A 14,074-nucleotide genomic window follows, 5' to 3' on the forward strand; every position below is an offset into this window, starting at 1 on the left:
TTAGGACCCCCATTCCGGATTATCCTTCCCCTTCCTGCCTCATTCTAAACCCCAATCAGCCAACCTAATAAGCAAGTTCCCGTGATGCGTCAGGTGGATAGAGATTGGCGTGTTCCCTTCAGAGGCAGCATATTCGCATTGAACAGTGTCCTTCAATAGAAGGACACCATTTAGCCAAGTCCTTCAATAAGAGAGTCAGTAGCCTTTGCTGGACGCTCTGGTTTAACTGTTTGACTTGAACTGGTGTTGACTTTGTCCCAGGTAAAGAACCTTTCCGAGGAAATGACGGCCCTTGAAGAAAGCATCTCCAAGCTGACCAGGGAGAAGAAGGCCCTGCAGGAGGCCCACCAGCAGACACTGGATGACCTGCAGGTTGAAGAGGACAAAGTCAATGGTCTCATCAAAGTCAACGTCAAGCTGGAGCAGCAGGCAGATGACGTGAGGGCGTTTCTCTGCTGGGCTCTCACACGCGGCGCCTGCAGATGCTCAGGAAAAGCGGGGTCTAGGCAGGATGCAGGGGTCTAGGCAGGATGCAGGGGTCTAGGCAGGATACAGGCAGGCAGAATGCAGGGCTCTAGGAAGGATGCAGGGGTCTAGGCGGGATGCAGGGTTCTAGGCAGGATGCAGAAGCCTAGGCAGGATGCAGGGGCCTAGACAGGATGCAGGGGTCTAGACAGGATGCAGGGGCCTAGGCAGGATGCAGGGGTCTAGACAGGATGCAGGGTTCTAGGCAGGATGCAGAAGCCTAGACAGGATGCAGGGGTCTAGGCAGGATGCAGGGGCCTAGATGGGATGCAGGGGTCTAGGCGGGATGCAGGGGCCTAGATGGGATGCAGGGGCTGAGCTTCAGACTCTGGAATCAGAGTTGCTGAGTTGTGATCTCAGCCCTTTCCAAGCACCTCTGGAGGCTGAGCAAGCACTTAGACTCCGAGGCCTCAGTTTCCACCTTGTGAAACGGGGACACAACTAGCTCCACCTCAGAGGGTGTCCAAGGAAAGCTCAGCACGTAGTGTTAGTGAACGATGAGCTAATGTCATCATCATCATCATCACCATCATCATCATCATCACTGGCATTTATTTCTAGGTCTTTGGGCTGCAAAAGCTTCAATTTTGTTCTAACATTGCTAAAAATGAGTTCTATTTGTGACCATGAAAATGGTCATTTCTCCCACCGCGTTACATTTGTTCCTGAGCTAAGAGCCAGGTTCAGTGTCTCCGGGTTTCACTCACAACTGTGGCTAGAACTTGACCAGATGTCCCTGAGGCCAGAGAAGGTGTGCACCACCCGTACACTCCCCCCCCACACCCACAGGTGCCCACATGCGTGTGTGTGCACAGACACACACACACACACACACACACACACACACGCACACACTCTGCCTAGGGCTCCCCGCAGTGCATGGTGTAAGTGGGGAGGGGGACAGTGAGCATCTAGAGCAGCCGTGGGCAAACTACGGCCCGCGGGCCGGATCCAGCCCATTTGAAATGAATAAAACTAAAAAAAAAAAGAAAAAAGACCGTACCCTTTTATGTAATGATGTTTACTTTGAATTTATATTAGTTCACACAAACACTCCATCCATGCTTTTGTTCCGGCCCTCCGGTCCAGTTTAAGAACCCATTGTGGCCCTCGAGTCAAAGAGTTTGCCCACCCCTGACCTAGACCCTCGGGCATGGCTGTGGCAGTGCCCATCCCCAGAGCCCCGTTTGTTCCTGTCTGGGCAAGAGCACGACCCTGTGGGCACCATGTTTCTACAGGGAACCTGGCCCAGGACAGGCCACCTGGGAATCGGGAATCGGCTGAAAGAGGCACCACGGGAGCCTCTGAGGTGCCAGCCCCTGGGGGGGGAGGGGGGGCCTCTGCTGGAGGAGGAAAGGCAAACCTGCTCCCTCCGAGCCCGAAGCCACAGTCACACCCCAGGGAGCCCAGGACGGCCTGGTGTCTGGCTAAGGGGCACATTCACTCTCCCGGCAGGGCCTCAGCCTTCCCCCTTTCTTCCTAGCTCGAGGGCTGCCTGGAGCAGGAGAAGAAGCTGCGGGCCGACCTGGAGAGAGTGAAGAGGAAGCTGGAAGGAGACCTGAAGATGGCCCAGGAAGCCATCATGGATCTGGAGAACGACAGGCAGCAAGTAGAGGAGAAACTGAAAAAGTAGCTGTTTCATCTGGGACTCTGTGTGCGAGCACGAAAGCCAGCTTCCCCTTTAACAGGCTTCTCTTTCATGCGAAATGCATGTGTATCTATTTGCAGGAAGGAGTTTGAAATCAGTCAGTTACAGAGCAAGATGGACGACGAGCAAGTCCACAGTCTTCAGTTACAGAAGAAGATTAAAGAGCTGCAGGTGAGGCCGGGAGCCCCTGACAGCACCCTGGGCTGCGCCACCCTGCCCCGCCGTCCCCTCTGCTTCCGTCGCTGCTTCTTTCCTCCCTCTCCTTGCAGCTGGAGACAATTTCCTTCCTTCCCTTTATTTACCGAAGTTAATATTTCAATTTTCCAAGTCCCACATCAATGGATGTCCTTGGACATAACTAACCTCTTACCAATGAGGCAGGACATTGCTCTGCTCGCCACTCTGAGCCCAGTGCCCTCGCGGTCTTCTCAGAGGTCACCACCAGTGCCATTTGGAGGTGCATCCTTCTGGATGCTTCCCTATGGATTTATGTGCATAAGACCTCAAAATATATCTATATATGTAAAAGCCTAAGCAACCACATGACCAAACAACCGAACTACTGAACGACCAGTCACTGTGACGCACACTGACCACCAGGGGGCAGATGCTCAATGCAGGAGCTGCCCCCTGGTGGTCAGCGTGCTCCCACAGCCAACCTCCCACCGCCAGCCAACCTCCTGTGGCCCCTCCCCAACCCCCCAGCTGGCCTCCCACAGTCCCTACCCTCCCCAACCAGCCAGCCCGCCCTGATCAGCCCTGATGGCCCTGATCGCTGGCCAGGCTGAGGGACCCCACCTGTGCACGAATTCATGCACCAGGCCTCTAGTGCTATATTATACTAGTATATACAACACACCCATAAGCTTATAAATATGCATAAAAATATAAGGGAACAAGAACATTATTATATATGTATGTGTACATAAATATATACAACATATATAAAATATACATATAAATATCATGCTGAGACTATCATTCTGCAAGTTGCTCAATTTGTCCTGCAGAACTGTCCATGGTGGCCGTGGGCCAGCTGCTGTGGATGCCCAGAGGGCACGGCTCCCTCACGGTGGACCTGACCACCTCCCTACTGGGGGACAGTTGAATTGTTGCTGAGTTTTTGATACTAATTTAGTCTTATAGTGTGTTCTTCAGTTCATGCTGTCTGCGCTCTATCCCGCACCATCCTGCCCTCCCCACGCGGCTGCTGCCCCCACAGCAGTGCTGACACAGGCCCTTGCAGGCCCGCACCGAGGAGCTGGAGGAAGAAATGGAAGCAGAACGCACGCTCAGAGGCAGGATTGAGAAGCAGCGCTCGGACCTCTCCCGGGAGCTGGAGGAGATCAGCGAGCGGCTGGAGGAAGCCAGCGGCGCAACCTCAGTCCAGGTCGAGATGAACAAGAAGCGGGAGGCCGAGTTCCAGAAGCTGCGCAGGGACCTGGAGGAGGCCACCCTGCAGCACGAAGTCACGGCGGCCGCCCTGAGGAAGAAGCACGCGGACAGTGTGGCTGAACTTGGGGAGCAGATAGACAACCTGCAGAGGGTCAAGCAGAAGCTGGAGAAGGAGAAGAGTGAGATGAAGATGGAGATCGATGACATGGCCAGCAACATCGAGAGCGTCTCCAAGTCGAAGGTACCTGCCTCTCTGCTCTTGGCAGACGCCAGGCTGCCCTAGCCACTGCCCAGTGGGCAGGTGTCAGGAAATGCCCTAACTCACTGCACGTTCTAACCCGAATCCCTCTCCCCACACTGCCTGCTCCCAAGTCCCCAAATCAATTCAAGTCAGTCAAGCTTGACCCAATGACCTAATACAGTGGTTCTCAACCTTCCTAATGCCGCGACCCTTTCATACAGCTCCTCATGTTGTGGTGACCCCCAACCATAAAATTATTCTCGTTGCTACTTCATAACTGTAATGTTGCTACTGTTATGAATCGTCATGTAAATATCTGATATGCAGGATGTATTTTCATTGTTACAAATTGAACATAATTAAAGCATAGTGATTAATCACAAAAACAATATGTAATTAGATATTCAATATGTGTTTTCTGATGGTCTTAGGCGACCCCGGTGAAAGGGTCGTTCGACCCCCAAAGGGGTCGCAACCCACAGGTTGAGAACCGCTGACCTAATACAACTCCAGCCCTCATCTTCTTCCCAGAGTTTTCCACGAAGTTTCTGATCCATCCAGCATTTTCTAGAATGAAACCTGTGGGTGGATTGCACCGAGGGGCCTTGCTAGGTGAGCTTATCTGAGCCCACAGCACTAGTCCCTGGGAAGCAGAGCCCTGGGAGGCCAAGGGCAGGCCCAGATTTTGCAGCACTAAAAGCATAGAAAACTCAGGAGGGGAGGGGCCTTTAAGGAAAATGTACATAAAATACAAACACAAAGTTAAGCATGTAAGTAAATATTTATTTAGAATGAGAAATAAGTCACAGATTACTGGCTCCGTGGAGAATGAGGCCCCTGTCTGCTCAGGCCTCCTCGGGCCATTGTCAGAAATGCCCGCCCAGGAGAACATTCTTGCTTGTGCCTGGACTCCCCCGGCCCCCGCCCCACCTGGGACCACAGCTCCCTACAGTCGGGGCCCACACGAGTGAGGGCTCGGAGCCTAAACGTCGCCAGCTTCATGGAAAACTGGCCTCTGTGTGTGGCCAAAGCAAAGAGGTCCCCGGAGAGGAGCCGTGGGCTCCTAGATTCAAGAGGTGCCCTGGCCGGTGAGGCTCAGTTGGTGCACTGAAGGGTCTCGGGTTCGATCCCCAGTCAGGGCACATATGCAGATTGTGGGTTCCATCCCCAGTCAGGCTCCAGCAGGAAGCCACTGATTGGTGTTTCTATTTCTCTCCCTCTCCCTTCCTTTCTCTCTAAAATCAATGAAAGCATGTCCTCGGGTGAGGATTTAAAAATAATGAGCTCAGAGTTGTTCTTGGGGCTGCTCGGCTGGGTTAGAAGATGGGGTGACCCCAGACTGGGGCTGTGGACCTCCTGCAGAGGGCTGCCCAGAGGTCGGGGTGCCTGTGGAGGGAAGGAATGGAGAGAGGATCAGAGAATTAGGGTGGCCTCCTTGGTGCCTCTTGCTGCCTTTATTGAGCTTCTGGGTTCACACTGCTCGTCCAACCCTTTTATTTCTTCCTCACTGCAACTCCTTTCTCTTTCCCTCTCTCCTTGTAACTTAGCCATTTTCCCCACATGTGTCGTTTTTTCCCCCTTCCCTTGAGAAGTGTGTCTGTATGTATTCTCTTTCTATTTCTCCCTCCCGCCCTGCCCCGTCCCCTCCCGCCCCCAGCAAGCCAAGCCAAGCCAAGCCAGGTTTCAGGATGGGTGAGTTACAGGAAACTCCAGCATCATCCACCTGCTGTGCCTATAACCAGACCCACCCTACTGCCTCCCTATCATAGCACCATGCTCTCAGTTCTCACTTTTAATATTCAGTGGAAGAAGCACTTTATAGTGCCTTATTTTTAAAATATATTTTTATTGATTTCAGAGAGGAAGGGAGAGGGAGAGAGGGAGATAGAAAGATCAATGATGAGAGAGAATCATCAACTGGCTGCCTCCTGCACGCCCCCTACTGCGTATTGAGCTGCAACCCGGGCATGTGCCCTGACAGGGAAGCAAACCGTGACCTCCTGGTTCATAGGTCAATGCTCAACCACTGAGCCACACAGGCTGGGCTATTGCCTTGTATTTTTTACGTTGTTCAATCCTTTGATTTTTCTCTTTGTGAGCCCCCATCCCTTTTTTGACTGCCCCCGAGTTAATGATTTCACACGCATAAGTCATCTCCTCAAAGATGCCCTGAGCTCCTCGAGGTCTTCTTCTGAATCTAATGTCCCTGCCTCTCCTGCTGTCATCTCACACTTTGCAGCCTAAGGACAAATACATGCTCAATATATTTATTTTATGTTTATGAGGTGGGAGGGGAGGGAAGAGGTCTACAGCATATACAAGGTTTTTAAACAAACTTCACAAAAAGACAGGACAGCCAGCGGCTGCGGGAGGGGCTCTGGCGAGCCGCCGCCACCGCAGGAAACTTTTTGTGTAATTAATGAGATGCTCAGCACTCCTATCTGATTAGCTGTTGCAAACAGACACATCAGGAGGTCATGTTATTGACATGGGGATAGAACTGCTTATGTTGTAAGGAGTTCCCGGGGCTCCTTTGAGTGGCATTTTCTCAAAGGTCTGTTCACAAATCACTAAATACTTGTCTGCCAGGGCAGGCTGCTCCCAGCTACTGGTGATTAAGCAGCAAGCACAAATAAAAACACAGCACAGATGAAACGACTTTTTAAAACTTCCCTCTGTGCGCTCTCTGTGTTTTCATTTAACCTAACAAGAAACTAATCTATCAGACAGCCCGGGCCACTCTGGACACCAGGGACCCATTTCCCACTCACGTTGGCTTGTTTTTAAGAGTAACATGGAGAGACTGTGCCGGACTGTGGAAGACCAGTTTAATGAAATCAAAGCCAAGGACGACCAGCAGACACAGTTAATCCACGATCTGAACATGCAGAAGGCGAGACTGCAGACCCAAAACGGTGAGCCCGGGCGGGTCGCTGCGGTGCCGCGGGCCACGGGGGAGGCAGGCGCAAGGCTGACCGCGGCCATGTCCGTGCGTTAGGGGAGCTGAGCCACCAAGTGGAGGAGAAGGAGGTGCTGGTTTCACAGCTCACCAAAGGCAAGCAGGCCCTCACCCAGCAGCTGGAGGAGCTGAAGAGGCAACTGGACGAAGAAACTAAGGTAAGGACCACCGTTCCTGGGATGGCAGCGCCGGATAGCACCTGAGAGCCGGGAGGCCTGGGAGCTGGTGGGAGGCCGGTGCCGCAGGCCTGTCCTCTGCCTGCAGTGTGACAGGAGCCGGGTCTGCAAGGTGAGGGGACCTTGGCATCGGATCTCCTTCCTCAGCCCTAGAAAACTCTTCCAGGTGCTCCATCCTCTGGGGTCCTCTGTCCCCCGAGGGGGTTCTGATGCACTTCCCTCTCCAGCTAGGGGCGTCCCCTTCCAGCCCTCCCCACACACACCGCCCTGGCTTGACCATCCCTGCCTTTGTGTATTCTTTCACGCTGCCCAGCAATTCATCCGGCCCCTCGAGATGGCCTCTTCTTTCTTCATCGCACTTTGTGCAGCCCCTGCTGCAATACCCAATTTTAAGCTGCCCTCCTCCAAACAGGCGACATGATTGTAGAGGCTCCCCTGGGACATCTGCATAAACATGAACAGCATCATCGTGTTCTTGATGCCAATATCCAGCCGTTTGTGTTCATATTGCAGGTCTCCCACTGATCTGTCAACTCCTAGAGGGCAGGAATAATTCCCCACTGTAGTTGTAAGCAGCAGGTACAGTGCACAGTAGGACAGAGCACACAGCAGGTGCTTCGTGAAGCTGTTCCTTAGAGTGAGAATCCAGGAGTCCACAAACGTGTGTGATTCTAATTCTGAGGGCCGCGTGCACCGGCGGTGACTTATGGAGCCATCTTTTGGCAATCTCTCACGCTCTATCTGAAAAGGAGTCAGTGCTACATTTGTCTCCGTCTTTCTGTTGTATGGAAAGGGCCGGGGAGCATGAGAACCGGAGCCTGATGGAGTCACGAGAAGGTCCGCTAACGGAGCGCGCTGTCCTCCAGCCAGGATACCGTAGTCGCTAAGTTCTCCTCAGCAAAGTCTTGTTGTTTATTTGTGTCTTTAAAAGGATGCCGATGTATACATTGCTGCATTTGGTGGTACCACAAAGTGTTAGTGACTGGGATGGTGAGCGCTAAACCATCCGTGGTCCTGCCCAGACAGGGATGCGTGTGGAGGCCTCTGGGCATGTCCTCCTCGCAGGAGGAGGAGGCGGAGCGTGGAAATGGCACAGATCAGGTGCACGGGGGTGGGACAGCAGCCCACGGTGGCACCAAAGATGCCTTTGGTTGTTCATGGTCGCAGGGCTCCACTGCATTGTATCGACTTTTGTTTCAATTCTTCTGATCACATGAGGATGCAGTCTCGGCTTGGGGACCATCTCTCTAGCACTTATTGATTTACTGACCAGCACCTAGGGGGCAGGCCCCGGGCACAGAGCCACAGCGGCCAAGTACCTATCCATGTAGAAGGCGATGACGCTGCTCTACCGCCATTGGTTGATTCTTAGGGACGCCTTCTCATCCTGGCACATATTAATGGTGTTCCATCTGCTGTAGTGCGACAGTTTACTTTTAAATCAAATATAATTAAATATAACAAAGGAGTCAGCTTTCTAAAAATTAAGTACATAAAATAGGCGATGCGCTGTTACAGCCAAGTTTGGGAAGGCAGCAAGGAAATGATTCGACTTGGGGAAATGCTGGTTTACGTGAAAATACCTCACCTTGGGAAATGGCCAGATATTTTTTGCCATTTGTCACCCCTGTGATTCCCCAGGCCAAGAACGCCCTGGCCCACGCCCTGCAGTCCTCCCGCCACGACTGTGACCTGCTGCGGGAACAGTATGAGGAGGAGCAGGAAGCCAAGGCCGAGCTGCAGAGGGCGCTGTCCAAGGCCAACAGCGAGGTTGCCCAGTGGAGGACCAAATACGAGACGGACGCCATCCAGCGCACGGAGGAGCTGGAGGAGGCCAAGTACGGCCCAGGTTACGTAGGAGAGGTGACCCCAAGGCACAGGCGACGGATCAGAGGACCGACCCTTCCTGGAGCACCCCTCCTCCCAGGCCTTGGGTTTTCTGAGCATTCACATAGGTGCTCCTGTCCCTCCTGTGGGGACCGTCCATTCCACCTGGCTCCCCGGGGGCCCCCTCAGTGATGTGTGTGGCCACCAAGCTCTTTGGGATCCTTCTGATGTTACTTAAATCCTCTCTATTCATCAAACTCTAGGTCATGCTCTTGTCAAGTTCCAGTCCCTGTAGACCAGTGGGTCTCAACCTTCTGGCCCTTTAAATACAGTTCCTCATGTTGTGACCCAACCATAAAATTATTTTCGTTGCTACTTCATAACTGTAATGTTGCTACTGTTATGAATCGTAATGTAAATATCTGATATGCTGGATGGTCTTAGGCGACCCCTGTGAAAGGGTCGTTCGACCGCCGAAGGGGTCGCGACCCACAGGTTGAGAACCACTGCTGTAGACTGTTTGTTTCTCTTCCGATGTAGCCCTTCTGAAATTGTACACCTTTGCCAAGGGAGAAACATCTGGTTCTCTTAGGAAAAAGTTGGCCCAGAGGCTCCAGGAAGCGGAGGAAAACACGGAGGCGGTGAGCGCCAAGTGCGCCTCCCTGGAGAAAACCAAGCAGCGGCTCCAGGGGGAAGTGGACGACCTGATGCTGGGTCTGGAGCGAGCCAACGCTGCCTGCGCCACCCTGGACAAGAAGCAGAGGAACTTCGACAAGGTCCTTCCTCCCGCGCGCTGGCGGCGGCGATGAGAGCGACGGCCCTCACGCCCACGTGTGAGATGCTCACACAACCTGCCGAGCATGGAGGCCCCGGCCGGGGAGCTTGCGGATTGGGGGTGTCTCTTTACTTGGGTGACGGTCCCTCGAAAGGGAATTCTCTTCTTAGTCAAAGCTAATTCTGTTTCCTTTGAGATGAAAACATCTTCAAGAACACAGTGGATCGCGGTGAGGGTATCAGAACGTGGAGTCTCTGCTCTAGAAGGGGGCCCTGTCTCCCTAGTCCTAAGGATGGAGGGGTGAACCCCGGTGTTGCTGACGGTCCCCCGCCCTTCCTGCTCCTCACATGCCCTGCGTCACCCCCAGGTCCTGGCAGAGTGGAAGCAGAAGCTGGATGAGGGCCAAGCTGAGTTGGAAGCAGCTCAGAAAGAGTCCCGGTCGCTGAGCACCGAAATCTTCAAGATGCGGAACGCCTACGAGGAGGTGGTGGATCAGCTGGAGACGCTGAGGCGGGAGAATAAAAATCTGCAAGGTGAGCCCTGGCTGGTGCGGCGCAGCTGGTTGTTGCGTCGTCGGGTACAACACAAGGTGGCAGGTTCAATTCCCAGTCCAGGCACATATCTCGGTCGTGGGTTCCATCCCCAGTTGGGGTGCATGTGGGAGGCAGCCAATCGATGTTTCTCTTTTTCTCTACAAAAAAAAATAAAATAAAAATAAAATAAAAATTAAAAAATCTGCAAGATGAGCTCTCTGCCCACCACAGATGCGTAATAGTCCTCCTTCTCGTCCAGCCACCCCTCCCCCATGTGTCATAGCCACCCCCGGACGCCTCCTCCCTCCCAATGCCCACCCAATCCGCACATGTGCTCAGTTTACCATGAGGCCTGAGGCCTCCTGTGAAAGGCACAGTGGCAATAAGTCGGCAGGGGGCACAGTGGGGTGCTAAGGTCCCTGTGGGAGAACATTTCCCGGATTCCGTCTCAGTGTGGCATGTGGTCTTGTGCATGTCGCCCACACTTCTCCCCTCGGTCCTCTGGGCCGCTGCAGAGCTTTGGGGAGTTTGGGGCCACACGCTGCTCTTTCACTCGCTCTCTGCACAGCTCAGGTGCGGCAACCCACCCCCTCTGCTCACACCTCACCCCCAGGGCTCCACCTGCTCTCTCCCGCCTAAATGTCCTGAGTGAGTCGCCCGCCCTAAGCTGCCTGGCCAAGGCCTGCGCTGTCCCTCGGAGCCTGTCGCGCAGCCTCAGTCAGGCCTGTCCTTTGCAGAGGAGATTTCCGACCTAACCGAGCAGATGGCAGAAAATGGCAAGCACCTGCAGGAGGTGGAGAAGACCAAGAAGCAAGTGGAGCAGGAAAAGTCGGACCTCCAGGCTGCCCTCGAGGAGGTGGAGGCAAGTTCTGGGACGCAGCACATGGGAGCTCAAGAGGGCAGGCGCTGAAGGAGGGGCCAGCGCACCCCTGGGGGCCCCTCCTGCAGGGAGGCCCCGGGAGACAGCTGCGCTCCGCTGCGTCCTCTGGGGTCCTCCTGCCTCCCCTTTTGAAGATAAATACATTTGTTTGTTATGTCCTCAATGTTTCCTCTTGGGAAGCAAGAAATCCTTCACCAAACATCCGAGAGCCAGCTCTGAAGCCCTCGTTTTTAACCGTTGCACATGATCACCTCTGGCTACTGGGAGTCCTGCACTGACCACAGTGCCGCGGGCTGAGCTCATACTCAGCTGTGGCCAGTGCAGGGCGGCGCTCAGGAAGTTTCTAGGGAAATTTGTGTAAATTTGTAAAGTTTCACAGGATAAAGGGAGAGCAATTGCCCTGACATTTTAGAGAATAGGTTGGCTCCCGACTTATAGCCTTACTAAATAGACCCATTCAATAAAATGTTCACTAATTCAAAGGGATGCACTGTCCCCCTCAAAACCTGGTTGTTAATAACAAAGTGTTAGTTCCAGTTTCATTACTAGAAGGGACGTTCAGGAGCAAGTCATTTGAGCTTCTTGAGTGTTGTTCTACTCATCTGTAAAATGGGTGTTATTATCATACCCATCCTATATAATAAAGGGCTAATATGCCAATTGTCCCCTTGGGAGTACAACCTACCGGAGTTTGACTGCTCGCTATGACATGCACTGACCACCAGGGGGCGGTGCAGAACAAAGGAAGGCCCCGATTGGCCCTGATCACTGGCCAGGCCTGGGGACCCTACCCGTGCATGACTTTCGTGCACTGGGCCTCTAGTTTGATAATAACAGTGGAAAATACCCATTCAAGTGCCCACAGCACCTCCAATCGCTCCTGTGTTTTTATCAGGGCTCCTTGGAACATGAAGAGAGCAAGATTTTGCGTGTCCAGCTAGAGCTGAGCCAGGTAAGATCCGAGCTTGACCGCAAAGTCACGGAGAAGGACGAAGAAATCGAGCAGCTAAAGAGAAACAGCCAGCGGGCGGCAGAGGCCATGCAGACCATGCTGGATGCGGAGATCCAGAGCCGGAACGACGCCCTGCGGCTGAAGAAGAAGATGGAGGGAGACCTCAATGAGATGGAGATCCAGCTGGGCCACTCCAACCGCCAGCTGGCGGAGACCCAGAAGCACCTGCGCACAGTCCAGGGCCAGCTCAAGGTGACCGTGGGGCCTTTGGGGGAGGGCGAGGGGGGTGGCTGGGCCCTCAGCCTGTGGGCTCCGGCCTCACCCCTGCTTCCCCCTGCAGGACTCCCAGCTGCAGCTGGACGACGCCCTGCGAAGCAACGAGGACCTCAAGGAGCAGCTGGCCATCACGGAGCGCAGGAGCGGCCTGCTGCTGGAGGAGCTGGAGGAGATGAAGGTGGCCCTGGAGCAGACCGAGCGGACCCGCAGGCTGTCCGAGCAGGAGCTGCTGGACGCCAGCGACCGGGTGCAGCTGCTGCACTCCCAGGTAGCAGCTGCACCCGGGGCCCTTTCCTCCTCTGAACATAGAAGGGCATGCGTGTTGGGGGAAGTCAGAGCAAGGAAGGGTGAATGACTGCATGAAGGGGCTGGAGAAGGCCTCGCGGTAGAAGCCATAATCTTAGAAAGTTAGGATTGTCGTTCAAAATAATTATTTTTGTCATTTTTGTGAAAAGTTTTTAAAAATTCCTTTTTATAAACAGATAGAAAATACAAGCAAGGGAACAGAAGAAAAGTGCTAACCATAATGTTAACATTTTAAGACTTTACATGCTAAGCCCTGTTTATGTCCATAAATATTATATTTTTTGTAAAAATGTGATCAAACTTTTTGCAACTTATTTTCATTTAGCAATGTGTCATGAACATGTGTCTACATCTTTAGAGAGTTTTCTATGACTGTTTTTAATGGCAGAAAGGTAGTCCATTTTAGTCGTGTATTATGGCATTTTTATCTAACTAATTCTCTATGATTAGATGTTTTATATCATTCCCCCCCCCAAAAAAAAAACTTACTATTAGAAAGACTGCTATGATGAACTTCTTTATAACTAAGTTTTCACATATATCCATTATTATTATTATTTTCCTAATATTCCTAGAAGTAAATAAATTCCTAGAAGTAAAACTTCACAGTCCAAACAGTAAAGACATTTGTAATATACTGTAAACTGATCTTCAATTAAGTCGTCTCAATTTTTATTACCCATTGGGAGCTCCTTCCTATAAATTCTCAAAGACCGTACCTATTATTTTTTAAACTTGACCAATTTTATTGTTGAAAATATTTCTTTTTTTAAAATTCTTATTTCTTTGATTACTGAGGCAGAACATTTCATCATATTTTTTGCCACTTGGATTTCTTCTGTTGTGTCTTACCTATTTATGCTTCTTGCCCTTTTTGCTTATCTATTTGTTTTACGTTAAGACAGGGAATATTTTTCAGTAATAATCATTGCATATGTATTCCAGTTTGTCCTCACTTTTGCAATTCCATTTATGGTATATTTTGATCATTAGAACTATTTTTTATTTTATGCAGCTATGTCAACAAATCATTTCCTTCTTCCAACACCTTTTTGAATAATCTCTTCTTCCCCAAATATTTGAAAGTCCACTTTTATCATTTATTCAATTATTTCACGTGCAAGTCTTGGGTCTGTCCTGGGACTTTCTGTTTGGTCAAGACCAAAACAGTGTCTAGCAAACCCCGTGTGACAATGAGGAACGGAACCTGACCATGGTTTACGTCCTCCCCCACCGAGCCCTCTCCCTCCCAACTGTTTGACGTGTCCAAGCATAACCTACCCTTCTGGTATCTGATTTTCCTTGTAGAACACAAGCCTGATAAACATCAAGAAGAAACTGGAAGCTGACATAGCCCAGTGCCAGGCAGAGGTGGAGAACTCTATCCAGGAATCCAGAAACGCAGAGGAGAAGGCCAAGAAAGCCATCACGGATGTGAGCGCCGTTCTTTCTCTTAAGAGATGCCCTTGGGAGAGAGGGAAGGGGCTTCTAAGCCCGGGCGTGACACGCAGGTTCCATCTCCTTAAGACCTAAGTCCGTCAGGGGTGGCTCCCTGAAGAGATGGCCTAGCAAAGTGGGGGA

General features: G+C 52.0%; 1 protein-coding gene across 1 annotated transcript in view; it reads left to right on the forward strand.

Moving 5' to 3' along the window:
- The window catches only part of LOC138994643 (myosin-13), a 49,109-nt gene that overhangs the window by 32,059 nt on the left and 2,976 nt on the right, over positions 1-14,074 (forward strand). Inside the window, exons 22-34 of the mRNA XM_070394661.1 lie at positions 262-438; positions 2,009-2,154; positions 2,254-2,344; positions 3,420-3,809; positions 6,598-6,724; positions 6,808-6,926; positions 8,586-8,782; positions 9,364-9,547; positions 9,914-10,079; positions 10,817-10,941; positions 11,855-12,163; positions 12,252-12,455; positions 13,802-13,927. Coding sequence (XP_070250762.1) covers positions 262-438; positions 2,009-2,154; positions 2,254-2,344; positions 3,420-3,809; positions 6,598-6,724; positions 6,808-6,926; positions 8,586-8,782; positions 9,364-9,547; positions 9,914-10,079; positions 10,817-10,941; positions 11,855-12,163; positions 12,252-12,455; positions 13,802-13,927 — 2,361 coding nt within the window. The remainder of the gene's footprint in view (positions 1-261; positions 439-2,008; positions 2,155-2,253; positions 2,345-3,419; positions 3,810-6,597; positions 6,725-6,807; positions 6,927-8,585; positions 8,783-9,363; positions 9,548-9,913; positions 10,080-10,816; positions 10,942-11,854; positions 12,164-12,251; positions 12,456-13,801; positions 13,928-14,074) is intronic.

The sequence above is a fragment of the Myotis yumanensis genome, unplaced genomic scaffold, assembly GCF_028538775.1.
Source record: "Myotis yumanensis isolate MYYU_CA2020_CCGP unplaced genomic scaffold, mMyoYum1.0.hap1 SCAF_16, whole genome shotgun sequence".
NCBI classification, from domain to species: Eukaryota; Metazoa; Chordata; class Mammalia; order Chiroptera; family Vespertilionidae; genus Myotis; species Myotis yumanensis.